This window comes from Lethenteron reissneri, chromosome 16 (genome assembly GCF_015708825.2).
Source record: "Lethenteron reissneri isolate LAM-NWPU_2019-01 chromosome 16, ASM1570882v1, whole genome shotgun sequence".
Classification (NCBI taxonomy): domain Eukaryota; kingdom Metazoa; phylum Chordata; class Hyperoartia; order Petromyzontiformes; family Petromyzontidae; genus Lethenteron; species Lethenteron reissneri.
In genome coordinates this window covers 4184286-4204424 of record NC_083794.1, presented here as the reverse complement: position 1 = coordinate 4204424, position 20139 = coordinate 4184286, and the positions used below count along the sequence as shown (strand labels likewise).

At 41.8% G+C, this 20139-nt stretch overlaps 1 protein-coding gene across 1 annotated transcript in view; it reads right to left on the bottom strand.

Annotated features, from left to right (window-relative positions):
- The window catches only part of LOC133343101 (protein furry homolog-like), a 160297-nt gene extending 142832 nt beyond the window's left edge, over positions 1 to 17465 (bottom strand). The window contains exon 1 of the mRNA XM_061552605.1: positions 16664 to 17465. Coding sequence (XP_061408589.1) covers positions 16664 to 17000 — 337 coding nt within the window. The 5' untranslated portion in view covers positions 17001 to 17465. The remainder of the gene's footprint in view (positions 1 to 16663) is intronic.
- Positions 17466 to 20139: the final 2674 nt, after the last annotated feature.

The following is a 20139-nucleotide window of genomic DNA, read 5'->3' as shown; positions in this document are numbered from 1 at the left end:
GGTTTTAGTGCCAGTGACTGCAAATACTTGAGAGTCGATCTCAGAACGGTGTTACAGTGTCGATTACTGGAGGTACATGAGCAGATCACAGTACAGAGAGTAAGTGGAGGCACCTGATAGTCGCTCTAAGTACAGTGTTAGCAGGGTCGATGACTGAAGATATCGGAGTGCAGATCTCAGGAGAGTGTTTACAGTGCCAGGAAGAGAAACGCACTTGGGAGAGGCTATGCCGGTTGCAACTCAGCTCTGAAACATTGCCACCACTACAACGCTGCTCGGTCCGTGTCCGAGACCTTCGAGTATGGGGATCTGTTCAACTGTTCTCAGTCCGGGCCGAGACCTCCGGATCCTGCAACCTCTGCAGCCCTACGCAACCTATGACAAGCTGCGAATGAACTCCATCATGTGCATTGAAAGGCTGCTTGGTTTGTCTACACTTGTGGATCCCTTGCAGAGGAAGTTTTGGGACTTTTGGACTATCTACAATTTCGCCTTTTGGAGGAAATAGCCACCAAGCTGACCCTCACACCCAGAAAACACAAGCTTTACTTTAAAGAAACACATTTTCACCTCTGATGGGAAAAAAGCACATTTTAGAATTCCATGACGTCATGTAACTTATAAACCGACATGACATTAATACCCATCAGCTCTGGACACCGACTCACCATTCAGTTTGCACACCGATAAAACAAATCTCGTCAGCATGGTGTTGTTAACTATACCAGCTGCATGTAATGGACGGAATGTGTATGTCCTCATGAGACCCAATGCAGCAGCGTTACGCATGAATTCCTGGCTAAGTGCAATAATGGGTCACAACTTACTGGATAAATGGTGGAAAATATTATAGACATTAACAATTAGCCCACACTATTCTTTCAAACTGCCTTTTTATTTACAACGAGTAATGTTAACTTATTGTTTTATCTAAAATCCAATATTAATCTCAAAAAGGTAAATGCGTCCTCCCCTGCTCTCCATGTTTATGCCGTGGGGCAGAGTTTGTCCACGGGATAACCACAGATGCCTTACTAAGAAGTAATAGAAGTGATACAGTACCTATGTTTTTGACTCTTAGGGAAAGGATGGGTTGAGCCCTTCCCCAGCTGGTATTAGAACTTGCATCCTTCCCATTACAAAGCAGGCACTCTTACTGCACCATCTTAATGAACAAGTGGACTCTGTGCATGAGTATACACTATGTATCTGGGGTGCGAGTGTTCATTTCTTTGGAAAGTAAAAAAATATGACACTAAGTACAATTACAATACCTCTGTTACAGAATATACAGGATGCTCTCGTTTTAAAAATGTTTGCCATTTAGATAACATCTTTGTGTGTTTGGACACAATGTATAGAAGACTAGCTTTGGCGGTGCCTTTGGTGCCATCTCATTATCATGGCCATGTACACAAGGTTCATCCTTTCACTACCTTGGCTGCTCCAGTTTAAAATTGACTCATTGTTAAACATCGTTTAATGGATAACTACAGGTAGTAAGTCTACGATGATGCTGAAACAAACGTATTTTAATAAACCCATACAGAAGTCATATGATGACAATGAAACACATAGTGCAATCCGAACCAACCAAATCACTTCTCTAAACTGTTATGCCCACTCCTCCAGGTCCGGTCATGCCTTTAAGCAAAACAATAATTTGCAAATTGGCTAGAGAGAGACTATTATTCAGGATGACAAACATTTTTTCGATCAATCAATTCTAGTTTGATGATTCAACATTTTAAAGATAATTGCATGGAGCAAATGTTCTCGCCTTACAACAAGAATCCTGCTGATAAATGGAAATGCTAATACTCACAAGTTGGCTGGATTTCCAGTTGGCTTTTCACTCGTATGACAGGGAAAAAAAACTCCATTATGCCAGTGATTTCCTTTGTTTGAAAGTCAATGCAAAGCTGTTTGTGCTGTTGAATCTATAGCTGCAGACTCTCACTTTAGAATGATTTTTGGCAAAGCATTGTCAGTAGGGCAATGAATGAACGTCCATAATGTATTAAATAAAAGTGTAATTGTGGTAGGCTTTAACAGTGACCATAAAAAATAATATAAAAAGCTCAAAGTGCTGCAGGCACACAGACATTTGCATTTGGTTATAAAACAAATGGGTCAATACTACCTGCAGGCTTTCACATGCAGTCATTCATGCATACCCAGAAAAACAGGTACACACGCACACCCTCGATAAAGCAGTTTATGTGTTTGTATATTTTATTGTCCGATGTGTCGTCTTTGGGTTGTACCACGTGTTGTTCGGCAGTGATTGCGCGACGTTCGCTGCACGTACCAGAACCTTCTTCAGCAAGTGAATAAACATCGAAAGAATATCGGAGAACCGCATAGTACTGTGAAATGTCACGTATTAGTACGGTTCTTTTATCAATACTCATCATTACACAAGTAAGCAAAAGAATAAGAAGTACCTTCAAAATATGTCTGGCTGGCATCTCGGTGCCTAAATGGGAATTACTCATAGATAGAACTACTAATGGACGGTGCCATCAACTATGAAAACCACCGTGACACTCAAGCAGAGGAACTTTGACCCTTTATTTTTGCATAAACGCTGCAACAAAGTCCTACCCCTAAGCTTCTGCAGCTGTCCGGAATACTCTTCTGATGTTAGGAAGCCATTTGAGCTATGCACTTTTAAATAACCTCCATTGAAAACTAATGTCTTTACAACTGCTTTTCGCGCTTAGTTTGTTGTCCTTCCAGCACCCCTCAGATTAGCATGGTTGGCTAGGTACGGTGCGAAATAAGTTACATTAACATACACATACCTGTCAACCCATACGGTTTACCCGTATTCTTGTACAGGGAAATTGAGTCCAGGTCCATACAGCGTACAGCCGTTTGAATACGGGCAAAAACAACGTTTTGTTTATTTGTTTGTGTTTCTCCCTTGTGATAGGACTTTTTAGGATGAACGTTGAGATTTCTAAAGGCACGGGGTGATCAATAAGGTCTGAATTGGTCTGTAATAAGGTAGGCACTGACAACGGGTTGACAGGTATGCATGCAGTTACAAACATAAATCAACATAAACATATTTTCTAGGAAGTCATCCACACAACAGCGATTCACTTTTAATCAGTTAAAACTTCAGACGAGACATCACAGGGCACTCTCTAATCACAGCCAGAAGACGATGTCCATTCGTGCTGTGCAGGTTAGTGGTTACGTTCCCATCGACTCTTCCAACACGTGCAACATAATGTTAGCCTTCAATCGGGCTTGAAGTGATTAGATTTGATTAAAAAAAACTTAAATTAGGGCATCGTTATTGGCTAGGATGAGACCATTAACTACATAAGCAGATATACGTATAGCACTGTACTCTATTTTCATTGTTTCGCAATGTTAACTGAGATAAGAGAATGTCAACTTGTACTGTATACCATACTGCAATGTGCATACACATAATAGACCTGGCCTGCAAATTCCATTCTGTAAAGGCCCATTGCATCACCAATACAGTATATAAATCTGAGTAGAAAGTCTTGTTTTTATCACGTGCAATGTTTAACGAGTACAAGCCAGTCATCATTCAGCAAGACGGGTGATGTAATACAGGAGATGGCACTTGTTCAGGCCGTTGTGTTTAGTCAATATAGGGGGCAACGAGTTTATAGTGGACGGCTGCCTTATGGTGACTCGAGTACAATATATTGCTCCAGTCAACACAGTGCTGTATACGGAGGCTTTGCGAAAACAATTTCTTGGTTTGTTACATGTATGTCATCATTTGTGAGCTACAAAATGGCTAAATGGTATACGGTATAACGTAATGTCGACCGGAAAGTTCTGTCTGCGTGATATTTTCGGTCAGCGTAGCTTTGTTCTATTCTTGTGCATGGCAAAATGTTCATGGGAATGTGAATGAAAAGTGCTGTCAAACACTTCATTTGATTAAAACACACTGGGTACTTTGACATTTTATTCAAGACACGATCTGTGCACCCATTATTTAGGGCTCTGGCTTAATAATTGTGCGAGTAACACTGAGGACGTTGTACCCTAATTAAACCAGCATTGCCTCTAAAAGGTCAAAACACATATAAAGGATCATCCACCAATTTACAATTATTTCTTTACTGTAAGTAGCTTCACTAAAGCTAGAATGCCACTCTGGCGAGATGTTAACTACCTCGCCTGGTAAGCGTGATGTTCGTGGGTTCAATCCCAACCCTGACGCCTGCTGTTTATTTGGAGTTTGCATGTTCTCCCCGTGGTTGCATGGATTTTTCTCCGGGTCCTCCAGTTTTTTCCCTCCACATTTAGAATCAACATCACGCGTTAAGAGTATTTGGTTGCTATAAATGTCCACATTATAAGCCACTTCGTTGAGCATTCATTTCCAGCCAGGTTGCTTCTCAAAATGAGCTGTATAGCTCAGGGGGCCTTATCTGGTAAAATAAAAAAAGTAGATTCGCTTAGTTTTTTTGTAGTTTTTATGCTGCAGTGGTGTTATGGTCAGTACGCTAGACTCGTAATCCAAAGGTCACCAAATTCGATCTCCCAGCACTGCAGCTTAAACAATGGTACAAGTTGTTTTTTTTTCAATCCCCCCTGGCATTTTGTCTACCCAAGCGGTATAAATGGATACAAGCACGGTTAGTCGATCGGCAGGTTTCGTGCGGTGGGGTAAAGTGGTAGAGGTTCCAACCTCTGCCAAGACATTGGCGCATATGGCCGGCGTGGAAGAGGAGGCCAAAAGAGCCTCTGAGAGGGGTCCTCCAGAGGTCCCTCGAGTGGAGGCCTTTCCACCAGCAGTGCCATGAGAAAGCAACTCCAGGGCTTCACCTGTACCTATTTACCAAAGCTAAATGATTACATACGCCCGTTTCGTTTTGCTAGTGAGTCACAGAGTCCGCGTGCAAACATAATTATGCAAGCTATACCATATACAGTACACAACCTAATGCACGCCGCATGAACCCATGTATATAACTTGCATATTGTTCTGGTTTCAAGCGCATGCATTCATTTGTCTGCGAACCATATAGGCGGTCATCATTGTAAGATGGACTTTTCCATCCCGTGGCAATTACAATGGTATGAGTAATGAGCGCAAGATAACTTCACACTTTACAAAGCCAATACATTTAAGTTGTGTCAATTGTTGTATATGTTTTTTTTAAAAATTAAGTAAAAGTTTATTCCATACTCAGATGAGCAAGTTGCAATGCTCATCTACTTTGGCATCCTTGACCAGTGAAGGAAAATAGACATTCCTATGACGGGGCCAGTACCCCCACCAGATAGCTAAACCAAGACTGTGGTAGTTGGAGGAGTCTAATCATTCACAGCTCTTGAGCCTTTCAAACTGTTGTCGAGCATACACGTATTTATTGCGTTTTTATTATGTGGGTACCTCAACCTGTCTGGCCAGAAAGAATAAGATCAATAAATGCGTCCAAGAAAGGGAGAGGCCCACTGTGCCTGTAGTGGCTTGAGCACTGTGGTTACGGATAACCTTTATTATAAAAAAAAACAGGTTACGTGACCCAGAGCCAAGAGAGGGAACAACATAACCCACATGTGCTAGACTGTATTATTAAATCACTCACAAATAGTTCACTCGGCATTATCCGTACCAATGATGCCCCCCCCACCACCACCACCCGACTGACCTGCGAATGCTTCGCCAGGTGCCGAGTGAGTTTGTGCCACACAGGGCCAGTAGGCACTGGGGGGTGCCCCTTCAAAATGTGTTGAGATCTAAAGATCTCTTGGAGAGATGACCCAGTGTAAAGGGCGCTTGGAATGAAAGCAAAATATTACGTTAATTACGTTCACCACAATTTTCAAGGAACAGTTTTTTTTTTATACTCTTTGGTTCTTTTGGTAAAGTCACGTAGGTAGAAGAAAAATAATCATAGATAACGACGTTTCCATCGCCACACAAGCAACTGTCTTCAGGTGGGAGTGAGTTTTTATTAATTAACTCTTAAAAAGTAGTAAATAGCCCGAAGATAAAATTTCTGCACCTCTAACAGACTTACATTTTTTACATGCGCATACATTTAGTCAATACATAATTACTATTCAACAAGAGTGCACAACAACGCTAAACTATGCATCATCTACTTAGATCGAAAATTAAATACCTTGCAGCCAAAAAAACTGAAACTTCTGCAGTTTCGGCTCCTTCATGTCACATAGACCACAATTATTTCCCAAATTACTATTGCTTACTGGCGCCAAAAGGTGCATTATATAATGTGAATGAAGACATTTAATTGTTCAACTGTAGTAAGTTCAAACTTGTTCACGCATTTTTATATGACACTACTGTACTGCACACATTTTATTCGTATATTTTTTCCACGTTACATGACAGTTACATTAGCAGCGGCATTAATTTCAAATAATTATCATTTGTATCTCTTAGCAAAGATAGTGAATCACAAATTCCTCAACGACAGCCTCTGCAAAAAAACCTACCCCTAAATTCCTTAAAATACCTCTAACCAGCCATGTGGTACCAGGCAGTGCCACTGCTAACATGCCACTGCTGACATGCCCTGCTGTAGAAGGGTCCATCGCATGGCTGTGAAACTGCAAAATGTGCAGTGCAAAAAGCTCTAAATATGTTAAAAGAAGTGAGCATCAATTATTTACTTACTATTTTATTTGAAAGGCGACCTGGCCACACAAAATAGATATATCATCACGTGTAGGAATGTATAGTGGCAATCAAATAATCTAAACGTGTGGTTCTAAATGCAGAGGGCAAAACCGAAGGAGCCGGAGAAAAAAATCCACGCAACCACGGGGAGAACATGCAAAGGCCTCCTGCATACCAGGGCCGTCTGGAACGCTTTTCCCTTCCGAGCGAGCCACTGGAGTTATGCACTTTTAAATCTAGATTGAAAACTAATTTCTTTAGAACTGCTTTTTGTTGCGTTTTTAGTCTTTTGTCCTTCCTCCACACCTCCAATTAGCACGGTTAGCTACATACGGTGCAAAATAAGTTCAAGATCATATAGAAGTCATTACAATTAACTTGGTTTAATCATAGGCAGCTGAAACCCAGATTAAAACTCAGGATCTGAGCAGCACACACAGAATGTATCTTTTTCAACCATATGAACCCCATGGCCACCACGTTTTTAATGTATTTTCGCGTGAGGTTATGGACAGCACAACAACCACGTAAAAATGACCATCGCACATTCACCGTTGACCAATTAACCGCCCACACCCAGTGGTGTAACGGTCATTTTCGATAGATGTTTACACATCCGACCTTTTCACATATCCCCCTATATACCTCAGTCCCCAGCGAGTTGGATACGGGATACTATACTGTACATTATTTCGTCACTGTCAGAGCAGAAAATATCGAATTTAAATAACACTATGCGAACTTTGACCCATTTGAATTATCGGTAAAAAAAAATTTTAATGCGTGAAAGATGTCCAGCCCTTGATAACAACCCGGCATCACTGTCAGCACAGTCTGTGCAGTTTGTACTCTGTGACGGTATCAGTTTTCGCCAAAGTCTAATCAAGTGCAAAACATCTTTATTAACCCCTTCTACACAACGGATTTAGACGGCACTTTGCCACAACTTTGAAGAAAACAGTACGCACATATGAAGTATTCTGTAGAAAGTGTACTAACACCCATATTTAAGTGCTGCCTGTTAAGATACACACGACTGCACTGAGTATGGAAAACACAACGTTGTCTTGCGTGCCGTATAGCCAGATAAGAGTTGATAAAAACAGGTACACCACTTGGTCGGAAGCCATCAATGGTTGCCATTTTAAAACACTGGCTCCTGCCATACAAATGTGGAAATTCCAACGCTATCTCAGCATTCAGTGCTCATGTTAGCGTGGAGACAATTTTAGATTGTTAATGCCATACATGAGTTGCCGCCACATGCCATCTTATTAGTCATTGTCAACGCCACTTCAGCAACGTGTACGAACCTGACAGCACAGCCAGCGATAACAATAACAGTACTCTTTGGTTCTTTCGGTAAAGTCACGGAGAAATAAATTTAATTTAATAATAGAATACGACGTTTCGATTGCAACACAAGCAAACGTCATCAGGTACAAATGGATGAGAAAACAAACATAGAAAACTTGGAAATATAGTGCAATACAACACAGATAGTCGGTCAACACAACAGTCAACACCCCCCACCTGGTTGATGACGTTCTTCCAAAGATTGCTAAATTTGAGAGAGAGACAAAACATAGACACGGAGACACACAAGCAGAGAGAGAGACTCCCACAGAGACAAACAGAGAGAGACACACACATAGGCACATAGAAAGACAACATCTCTGTGTCGAGGCCTTAAATAGAGAGAGAAGGGGGGGCAGAGGGGGGGGCAGAGGGGGAGCTGGACACTGGACTTCTAAACAAACAAGCACGGAGCGTTGTGTGGAATTACTGCCCATAGCGGCCGGAGGAGAGAATGGACCAATAAACAAGCACTGGTAGAAAGCAAAGAACCAAAGAGTAATTCCTGCATTCACGAAAGCTTCGAATTTAGTTTGAACCACCTCTACGGAGAGGGTTTGCCGTGCTTGTTTGTTTCACACTTAAGTTCTAATTTATCAATCTTTAGAAAAACTTAATGAACCAGGTGAGGTGTTGACTGTTTTGTTGGCCGACTCTCTGTGTTGTATTGCATTATATTTCCAAGTTTACTATGTTTGTTTTCTCATTCATTTGTACCTGATGATGGTTGCTTGCGTTGCAATCGAAACGTCGTATTCTATTATTATTTAATTTCGTTCTACGTGACTTTACCAACAGAACCAAAGAGTAATTCCTGCAGTCGGGAAAGCTTCGAATCTAGTTTGAATAATAATAGTGTTAATATTTCCATAGCATCATTTATCCAAAATCGCACCTCAAAACGCTGGAAAATTTGTAACGTCCAGTTTTCGCATGGAGACACGTGGGCAACCCACCACAGACAAGCGGGACAGGCAGCCAGAACGAACGCCAGCAATTGCCCAAGCTCTGGTCCTATGGCCAACGATATACAGCAGAGAGATGAGCGATGGCAACAACGCATGCAGCATAGACACAACCGCCTGCAGCGTAACATGGGGGGGGGGGGGGCGAAACGTTAATATTAGGTACACAATTAGAATTTGAAGAGAGCGCGAAGCAGGTGGGATGTAGCAATGGTAAATAGCGTCAATAAGATTGGTATTGTTTATAATCCACACCCCTACAGTTAACGTGTACACCTCGTTGATATGTTGTGATTTACATCTCCCTATGAAACGACGTGAATCAGTCAGAATAATTTTCAAGGATCAATTTTGGTTGTGTCAATTGATGTATCAATTTATCTTTCCTGATTGGTGTGTTCTGTCTTGCTTGTATTGTATCATAATTTCCATTTGCCTAAATGTATTTCAGTACTTGCATATACTGTACTTTACATAAATATTCTACGAATAACAAATGGGCACTATTAATTGCACACAATGTGGGGGGTAAAATACTCTAATACATTTTCAATCCATTAATAGCTATCCGAAATAACTTCTCAGTAAACACAAAGAAATGTGAAAATAGCGGATTTGTTTAATTACTTTATGCATTTTAGAATCGACAATAACAAGGAGTATGTTTCTATTCTTCTCTTAATCACGTTGATTTCCTCCTACACTCAAAAATGCTGAGAAAAATGATTATCACCGCAAACATGACTCCTTGTAAAAAAAGGTGTCAGTTTTGTTGCCAGATAAAAGGATAAAAAAACAATTATCATATTTTGCTACTGGCATAGGAGGTTCCATTGGTGGTATATTTCATGTTACCAGGTAAAGCCCCACTGAGCTATGTAGCTATTTTTCAGAAGCAACCAGGCCACAAATGATAGCTGAACAAAGTGACTTATCATCATGTGGAAATTCATAGCAGTCAAATTCTCGAAACGCATGTTGATTCACAAATGTGGAGGGGAAAACCGGAGGACCAGGAGAAAAATTCAGCCAGCCAAATAATATCATCAGTCTTGTAGCAATAGTGCTGTAACAGAGGTATGGATTACTTCTATACAGTACTACTCAAACACATCCTGTAGCCTCCCCTTGTTATGAAAGTTCTTCAGACAATTCCAAGAAAACCAGTTCAGAGGCAATGTTGTACATTGAATAGTTTGTGTTGTCTTGTCAATAATAGAAATGCAACAAAGACATGACCTTGCAAATGTTTCTAAGATGTGTTTCTTGTGAATGGAAAGTAATTGATATAATTATACCACGATATTTGGCTGAGTGTTCAGCTTGAGAAGAATGTGTTAAGTTACTTCTGTACAGGAAATACAAATGTATTTGAACAAGCAAATAAGGGGTCCAGAGACTAGGCTTATATTGATCTCAGATAACAATAGATTGACTGCCAAGACTAGGACCAGCACGCCATTGAAATTGAATGCACTGCATATTAATGCTTTCTGGTCAATTGATGCAACACTAGTATGTGCTATATTGACCTGCAGGTGAATCCTGATGATAAATTTAAATTGAGATTTCTGTATTAGGTTTTGAATGCAAGGTTGTCTTCATTTGGTAACACGGGAGCAGTATTGGATCGATGAGACGTAATTGATTAAATTCTTGAATCAAAATATATTTTTCCGCCATTATTGCCAATGGAAGCGAATTATTTAATTACTCTTTATTTAAACAGGACAAACATAATTACCATATCGACCAATAAAAAATCCAGCCAGGTGGCTCAGTGGCAGAGTGAGCATGCTCGCAATCGGAAGGTTGAGAGTTCAAAGCCTGGTTGGGGTTGACTCAGCCCATCGATAACATAAATACAACTTTGTGGGAAAGCCAACAGTGGTTGTCTTTCGCATCGTACATTACATTTCCACGAAAGGCTCAGGGCTCTAAACATGAGAGGAGTCACTGCTTCGATGCTCATTTGAGCAGGAAATCACTTTGAATTTTGTTTTAATTGTTCACTGCAAAATGCTCATCATCCATAGCTGCAGCGAACCACTCACAAGCCTAAAGGGCTCATTTCGATGGTTATTTTAAGATAGACCCTTGAAGAACTGCACACTGTGAAGTAGGTTTTTAATGATTTTACAATTGGCATGTGGCTCCACTGACACAGGGGTTTCCAGACAAGGATTAAGGTTATTGTCACCTTGCTTAAAACGCCCAGCTAGGATGTAATAAAGTTATAACATCTGTAACACCAGGACTGATCTTGCTGTGTATTTGACCTAAACTCTTTCACGCAGGTCAGTGCAATTGCAAGAAATAGCCGTTCCCGCACTGTACCCTCCCTGCTGCAGTTATCGCTTGGTGGTGAGCAATGCACAAGTAATAAAACTACCAAAGGTTTCATGAAGTGCCTCAGCCTGGGATTTAAGCAGGTCAACTTCCACCATGGTTGAGCAAGTGGCCGTCCCGACACCACAGCAACTACATGGCGTTGGATGTATTTAGAACTTCGTTCGCACAGTACGTAGCCAACCGTGCTAATCGGAGGTGCGCCGGAATACACATCAATAACAAAAACACTTATTATGTTAAGGTTATTTTAAAGGTCACTTCGTTAATCATTAAACGTATCAATTAACGACGTGCAGTGGAGGTAGCCTGGCTGGGCTGACGTTTGAGTCAGAGTACAGAGTAAGCAGTGACCCAATGGGTTCTGAAGTGAAGTCAAGTTTGATGGCCTCGATCCAGCGACCACTGACTTCACAGCAGATGCTAACATTTTCAAAGTATTTGCTTTAAGTGACATTATTTTAAAGCCAAAACAACGACGCTTAATTGGCAATAATTTTTGGTAACTTTCTGATGGTTTTTTTCCAGCTTGTACTGCGTGTTGTTTGGCGTGATGTCCAACGTTTCTTTTCACGTGCCGGGAGCTTCTTCAGGAACTCCCAGTAGGTGACTGGTCACTGCATCGTGCGCTTTCAGATGCATTCCTGCGGTCGTCTGGAATGCTCTTTCTTCCAAAATTAGGAAATCACTGGAGCTATGCACTTTAAAATCATCTAGATTGAAACCTTATTTCTTAAAAACTGCTTTTGGTGTTTCGTTTGTTGTCCTTCCCCCGCACCTCCGATTAGCAAGGTTGGCTACGTACGGTGCAAAATAATTTCAACACTCCTCTTCATAGGCACAAATAACAATTGTGGTATGCAGTGTTAATGTAAACCAATATATTAATAAATGTACAATATAAATCGACATTATGGCATAATATGTTGACAATAATATAATCTGTAGAAAGTAACAAACGTGGTTTTCTTTATTTAAAGCAAATGCCTCTGAGTCTACATTTTTTATGTGGTTTAAGACCATTTATTTTATCGTAACCATGAAACTTAAAACTTGACAGTGCCAGGAATGCGCTACAAGTCTTTACACGTGTGTGCGTTACTGTCCTCTTAAGCACCCTCCGCGTGTAATGTCACCGGCAAGCTCTGCTGATGTCGATAAATATTTACCGTCCAATGCACCGACTACCGTTTACAAATGGAAGATTTGTCAATCGTGTAGAGGGAGCACCGGTGCTCTGCAAACATCATAGCATTGTTGATGTGTTCATGCACAAGCTTGCCCTCGTGCTTCAAGAGCGGGGAGATTCAATCGAGGCCAACAATAACGTGCATTTGTTCAAGCACAATTCTTTCGAGTTGTGGCTTTATATCCCTCGTTAGTGGAATGGGTGGCGAAAACATTACCGGCAGGATGTCAGCAGCAGGAACTGTGCACTGTATAACGTTGTAGGTTGCCAAATACGCTGTACGCGCACGCTTAATTGTCACGGTGGGTCTATATATTTTGTTTCTCATTGTCAAAAAGGTTTCGGTACAAATGCATCTTGACACGAATACGTCCGACTGCACATGATGGATTCATTTAAAAGGTATTACCCAATTACAAATATCAAAGTACCGGTTACAATGGTTTTATGACACGTTTTTATCATTTATGGAAGATTTTTTTTTTGCCAGCATCCGCCTTGCGATGTGATTACTCTGGATCACAATGAAAACTTTTTTTGAGCCAAGTAATCTTTGATCTATAATGTACCATAATGTTTCACCAAAAATGATTCAACCCAGACCAACATTTTTTCATTTTATTTTTGTAAATTATATTGAGTGTTTTTATTCAAATGCAGTACACCATATATTACAATTAGTTATGTGTTAAATATGACAAATGAATACAAATTTTGGTTAAGTTACTCATCCACAAAAATCCTTATTAAGTTCCTTCAGTCACCGCCTATCTACTCTGGGCGATGTGCCTGCCCAGATAGATGCTCCGCATGAGATGAAATTCGAATATATAATCTTCCATTAACCTTAATTGGGGGAGGGGGGACCACAAATTAAATGGGGTTTTTGTTGTTGTTGTGCATCATCAGATCACTGCAACTGTGGCTGCACAGACCAGAACCCAGGATCTCTTGCAGGACCATCTCAATGTCAGCCAGTGTTTTGACATATTTATTAACTGCCACCTGGCAAACTCAAAGAAAGCCCATTTGGGAACTATGACGACTTTCCCACAAAACGTCATTGAGTGGAAGCTTCCCACCTGTACAAACAAAACCAATTAGGGATCTGTTTGGCATTTTAATTGTATTTGCCACTGGAAGCAGCACCTAAATGTTACTTCAAACTAATAATCAAACAAACGGTCTCTCTGCTCAAACGATCAATGGGGAGGGGGTAGTTGGCTCATCTCCTTCCGCGGCCCTGAAGCAACTTGATTTAGAGCGAAGTTTTACTGCTGCGTAGGGTGCTGCACAGCTCTCCGATGTGTATGTGCTTTTTAAGTTGTCAGTATGTACTGCATTTTGAACTTCTTTCGCACCGTACGCGGCCAACCGTGCACAGTGTCAACTCCTGAATAAGCTCCCCAAAATGTGGAGCAATACACGTCAGACATCCAACAAACGACACGTGGGCCAAGCAAAACTAAAATGCAAATCAGTGATTCATCTTCTTGGTTCTTTCGGTAAAGTCACGTAGAAGGAAAATAATAAAAATAAAACATAATAAAATTATTCTCACGACGTTTCGGCCACAACGCAAGCAGCCGTCTTCAGGTGGAGAACAGGTCTGTCGTGAGAATTATTTTATAATGTTTTATTTTTATTATTTTATTATTTTCCTTCTACGTGACTTTACCGAAAGAACCAAGAAGATGAATCTCTGCAGTCACGAAAGCTTTAAATCGAAATACAAATCAGTGAGTTAACCGTAAGTTTTACGAACTACTTTCCGACATCGCCAAAAGGAATGAAAGTTATATTTAAACAAAGAACGGCCCACACTCGCTCGGCATGCCATGCCTCTCGCTAATATTCAATCTTAAACGCACATATGGACAGTATTTTTGCTTGGCAGACACACAAGTTTAACTCGGCCTCAAGTATGCGTTCATTCAACGCAGCTTTGTACCCCAAATAACGAAAGCAAATTGCTTTAACGACACAAAACCTTACCCAAGCAAAATAAACACATTCGCAAACGTTGCATACAGCCAAAGGGGGTTTGAGGCTTATTCACGTCCTGTACTGATGAATGCACACACTAAAGGTGTGGGAATGCAAGATTTGTTGCGGGTGCCATCAGACACGTGTGTCTATGAACAGACAAACGCTTTGATGTAGCCGAGATTCTCAGTCAAGTTTGCGGAGTGTCAATTGTAAAAGCAAAATATGTCCAAGACATTTTTTGAAATTTGCTTTTGCTATGATTGCACCCCAAAAAAAGATCACGTACAAACAGCACGATTACAGTTTTAAAACGATAGCCACTGCACTCAAATCCCAATGCAGTATTACATAGTGAGTTTTGAGTTTATTATATGTGTTGAATTTGCATATCAACGACAGCCAGTAAGCGTATCAACAACAAAACAAAGACAACATACATATTGCGCAGAACGAGTAACAGGGTCGTTGGGGAATATTGCACAACAGATGAGGTGTGTTTCAGCGTTTGTAAACGAAACGCAAGCACACACACACAAAAAATGCAAATATGATAGCAAGAGGAGCCTGGGAAAATTTGGTTACAATAATTTAGTGCCATCAACACACGCGAATGGAACAAGACGGTGAAAAGTTTTGGGGAGAAAAAGGCATCAGGTACAAAACAAGGTAAGGTGGTGCAACGTTGCAAGTAAGCTGTGGCGATTTGGTTTAACAGGAAAACACAAAGTGGATACAGCATAACTTTTAAAATCACCATGCTATGTAATATAGTAATCACTGAATGTCACATGGGGTTCAAACGCTGTTCTAGCAGCTCCCTAAACGCAGTGAAGAATAAACTAAGATTTTTTTGTTTCAGACGCATTGCCCTCCGATGCGTTTTCATTTCCTGGCCGAAGCTGCCCCCTCCACCACCAACCCAAAAAGCCACGTGGAGCGAAACGTCCATCCCCGTGCGTCGTGGGACTTAACCGCAACAACCACGAAGATTGAGACGCAGTAGCGTTTGTATTTAAGAAATACATGTAAAAAAACCCATAAAATTCAATTTTCTTTATTACCAAATAAGGATGAAACAATACAAATATATATTATCAGAGTATGTTTTTTGTTTGTATTCTGACCACAAGTATTGTGCTTAATGCAGACATGATTCATTGTAAAGGTTTCAGTTTGGTGTTTTAACAACTTAACACCTGTTTTGTTGCCAGATAAAAGGGGAAAAACCTATCCTCATATTTTCGTACTGGCAAAGGAGGTCCCATGATGATGATAATGATACAATCCAGTTACTGCATGTAAATTTTGTTTAAACACGACTCTGCATGCTTTGTGGTATATATATGGGCCGTCCGTTTCAATCTAAAAGTTATTTCTATAATTGAATGCAACCAAACTACTTGTACTGGGTATCATCAGCAGAAGTCACCTCTCAGCTGGTAAAGAAAGCCACTGTTGTGGTCACTGTTGTGAATTTCTTTGCCAGCTTCGAGGTGGATAACACCAGTCGGTACCCCTTAGCGTGAAACAATCTGCACGGACAAGACCGAGAGCCCTTTTGCCTCCTTATCCCTCTCCACAACACCACCCTCACCTGCAATCTCCCCCACAACAACAACAACCGCACCCCTGGAGATCACCTAGAATTTCCCACACAACAACACCTGGAATCTCCCACACAACAACAACCGGACCCCTGGAGATCACCTGGAATCTCCCACACAACAGCCTCACCTGGAATAACCCCCACAACAACAACAACACCTGGTATCTCCCACACAACAACAACCGCACCCCTGGAGATCACCTGGAATCTCCCACACAACAGCCTCACCTGGAATAACCCCCACAACAACAACACCTGGAATCTCCCCCACAACAACAACACCTGGAATCTCCCCCACAACAACAACAACACCTGGAATCTCCCCCACAACAACAACACCTGGAATCTCCCCCACAACAACAACACCTGGAATCTCCCCCACAACAACAACACCTGGAATCTCCCCCACAACAACAACCTCACCTAGAATCTCCCACAACAACAACAATACCTAGAATCTCCCCCACAACAACAACCTCACCTGGAATATCCCACAACAACAACAACAACACCTGGCATCTCCCCCACCACAACAACAACAACAACTGCACCTGGCATCTCGGGTCTCGACGAGCCCCGTCTGTACGCGCGGGCCCTTTCCATAGCGGAGGGAGTTGACAGGATCCGAGCAGCTTTCCCGACCGGCGAGTAAGTGGCTCCTGCTGCTGATGATGATGACACCGGGAACATCTCATCCTCCTCATCGTCCTCCTCCTGTTGCTGCTGCCTCTGCTGCCGAATCATGGGAGGGAAGCTGCTGGCGCTCTTCAGCGGCGTCACGGGCTCGCGTCTGTCGCTCATCAGGACCTCGGGTTGCTTCAGCAACCTGATGGGTTGCTCAGGGTTCTCGGCATCGATGAAGGACACCTTCTTGATGAAATAGTTCATTGCGTATATCACAATGCTCTTCTCTCTCTCTCTCGCGTTGTTCGTGCTAACGTCCACTGCTCTCGCAGTCGCTGCCTTTTTTTTGCCGACGGTCAAGTTCTGCTTTGATTTTATATTATTTTCTCCACTCCTGTTGCTCTAATTTCCTTTTCCTCTCAAAAGCGTTCGGCTTTCTCATCCCCACCACCACCACCTACCCACCCACCCCGCCGTGCGTGTTCGTACGCCACAAACCTAGCGCCTCGTATCGCCTATAATGATGAGCGACACGGGTTCGCGTGTGTGTCACGCAAATTGTCAGCCGCGAACCAACAAAGAGTTCAGCGGAGAAGCTGTCCCAGCGTCGCACGTGTCAATTGTTTAAAAAAAAGTTGACTCTTACGCCCCCCTCCTTCTCCCTCCCTCTCTCTCTTAACTCTTACACCACCAGCAGCAGCAGCAGCACCACAGGGGCACACGCAACACACTCATGCCGTCTCAGCCTGCGCTCGTCAAGACTGGAGGAGCAGGTCTGACCAACTCCTCCTCCTCCCTGTTCACCTGGGGCGGCAGTATTTACATAATAACTACTAACACAACCACCACCCACCACCACCACCCCCTTTCCTCTCTCTCTCGCTCGCTCTGTCGGGCACGTTCATCGCAAAAAGGGGACCGAACCATTTTTTTTAAAACGGCAAAGCCAGAGGGGTGGTTTGGTGGTGGTGTTGGTTTGGTGGTGGTAGTTTAGTGGTGGTGTTGGTTTGGTGGTGGTGTTGGTTTGGTGGTGGTGGTAGTTTAGTGGTGGTGGTGGTTTGGTGGTGGTTTGGGGGTGGTGGTGGTTTGGTGGTGGTAGTTTAGTGGTGGTGGTGTGGTGGTGGTTTGGTGGTGGTTTGGTGGCCAGTGAAACAGGGGACGGGTGGGAAGGGAATCAGAAAAAAGGGCCACAATGTTTCACGAACTCTCAAGAGTTGATTTGACTGCAGGAATCCATATTCTTTGGTTCCTTGGGTAAAGTCACGTAGGTATAAAATAAAATAAATCACGACGTTTCGGGCGCAATACAAGCGTCCAATCATCAGGTGGGAAAGCTTTACCGAAAGAACCAAAGAGTATGAACTCTGAAGAGGTTCACAAATGTGCCCAAAAGCAGTTCACTCATTCGGATTTCCGTTCAAAATGCGTGCGGCATATATGCTAGAATCTGTACAGTATATCGTGCACCGTTTGAACAATTTACCGACCGCTACCCTTAGTTTCGCTTTGGCTTCCTCCTTGCAAATGAGGGAGGAGAGTTCAGCTCTCAAGACATTCTCACCTGGCTATATTGTTTCAAACAAGATTTCAATTGATGGTGTACAACAAACCAAGTGTGCGTGTCTGTCCCTACAATTTTTACGACCGCAGTGTGCCAACATTACAATTGCCTTAACATGCAAACGCACAAGTCAACCAATGCAAGACTTTGAATCATGTAACCCGTATGTTAAACTATATTTATTTTACCAGGTGAGGACCACTGGATCACCATACAGCTCTTTTTCAGAAGCGACCTGGCCACAAACGAAAGTTCAACTAAGTGGCAATGTACAGCGGCCAAATAGTCTAAACGCGTGTTTCTAAATGTGAAGGAGTAAACCGAAGGACCCGGAGAAAAATCCACACGGCCACGGGGTGGACCACGCAAACTCCAAATATACAGCAGGCATCAAGGGTCGGGATCAAACCCACGGCGGCCTCCTGTATACCAGACGAGGTAGTTAACATCTCCCAAGCTACTGTGCACGACAAAATATGCTTCTGGATTTGTATGTCATACTGCTCTGGTTTTACAGGCAGGTACGGAAAAAAATCGGGGAAAACATTTGCCTACTCTATGAGAGGAAGCCAAGCAAGCCTCAACAGTACGTGTAAACATATAGAGTGCCTCGGGTCATCCACCCTTTGTGTTTTAGCAGGCACAGCAGTATATACCTTCAACTGTTTAAACATAAACGGATGTAGAACACACAAATGAAAGTCCCTCACCCAAATTAAGTTTTCCCATATAATGAAATACGGTACATACAATACTATAATGTGTGGACTTGTATCCACAAACGGGCAGAATAATGTCACGGCATTTTCTTGCTTAAACCGGATTGTGCCACCCACCATTTTGTATAATTTCATCATACAAAGTGTCCACTTAAAAAATATAATCAACTAAGCAGTTGTGCAAATTCATTATTTACTGCCCTTTCGGTTATATTATTTACTGACCCCTGCTGAATGACGGCTTCCTCCACACTATATTATTGGCCATGAGGTTGTTTGACCATACTTCACCACACTGGTTCGTGTTTCTTTTTTTGATGTTAATCTTGGATGGGAATTGAATATAGGTCGCCAGGTTCATAGTGCGGTGTGCTAAAAACTGCACTAATGCGCCAACCACTGATTTAACAATATAAGGGTTTGCTTGAAAACTCTACATATTTCTGAATTACATGCACTCTGCATGCACACACAGCATTGCGTGCTGCATTGACATACCAAAGCATATGCAAGTAGAGTAATGTATAGGCAATATGCTTGCCTACGCATCAGTGCCGCTATCCGATCAGTGACTCTATTGATAACATGTATTTTCTGCAGTAAGTAAAAAAAACAAGACAATTTAGAAACATTCTCATGGGAATCCGAAAATGAAATACACAGTAGAATTTTTAACTTTTTAAAAAAACTATTACAAGATAAGTACTGGGTACAGCTTTCCTTTCCTATTCCTGTGCAGCTCAAGGTATCAGTGTGTGCAATACGGTTGCTCCCTTTGACCTCTTTAATAAGAAAACCCTAACCCCTAGATTAACAGAGCTGTCTTGTATAATAAAATAATGCCATCAATTTAATAAAAATGAGTTCACGAGACAATTGTTACCTGTCTATATCACTGCAAAATGAGTTGAAAACAAAACTAATTCTCGACACATTCTACTTTGCTAAATATGTTTACTTACTTACATAGAATATTGTTAATTTGACTGAAATGAAGTCTTAACCTGAGATAGAAAATCTTTCCATGAAATATTAGCAGAACTGCTTTGTCAGAAACAATATGGCACAGTCTCTAATCTAGGGACATACATAGCCAGTTGACAAAAACATCAAGAGCACATTT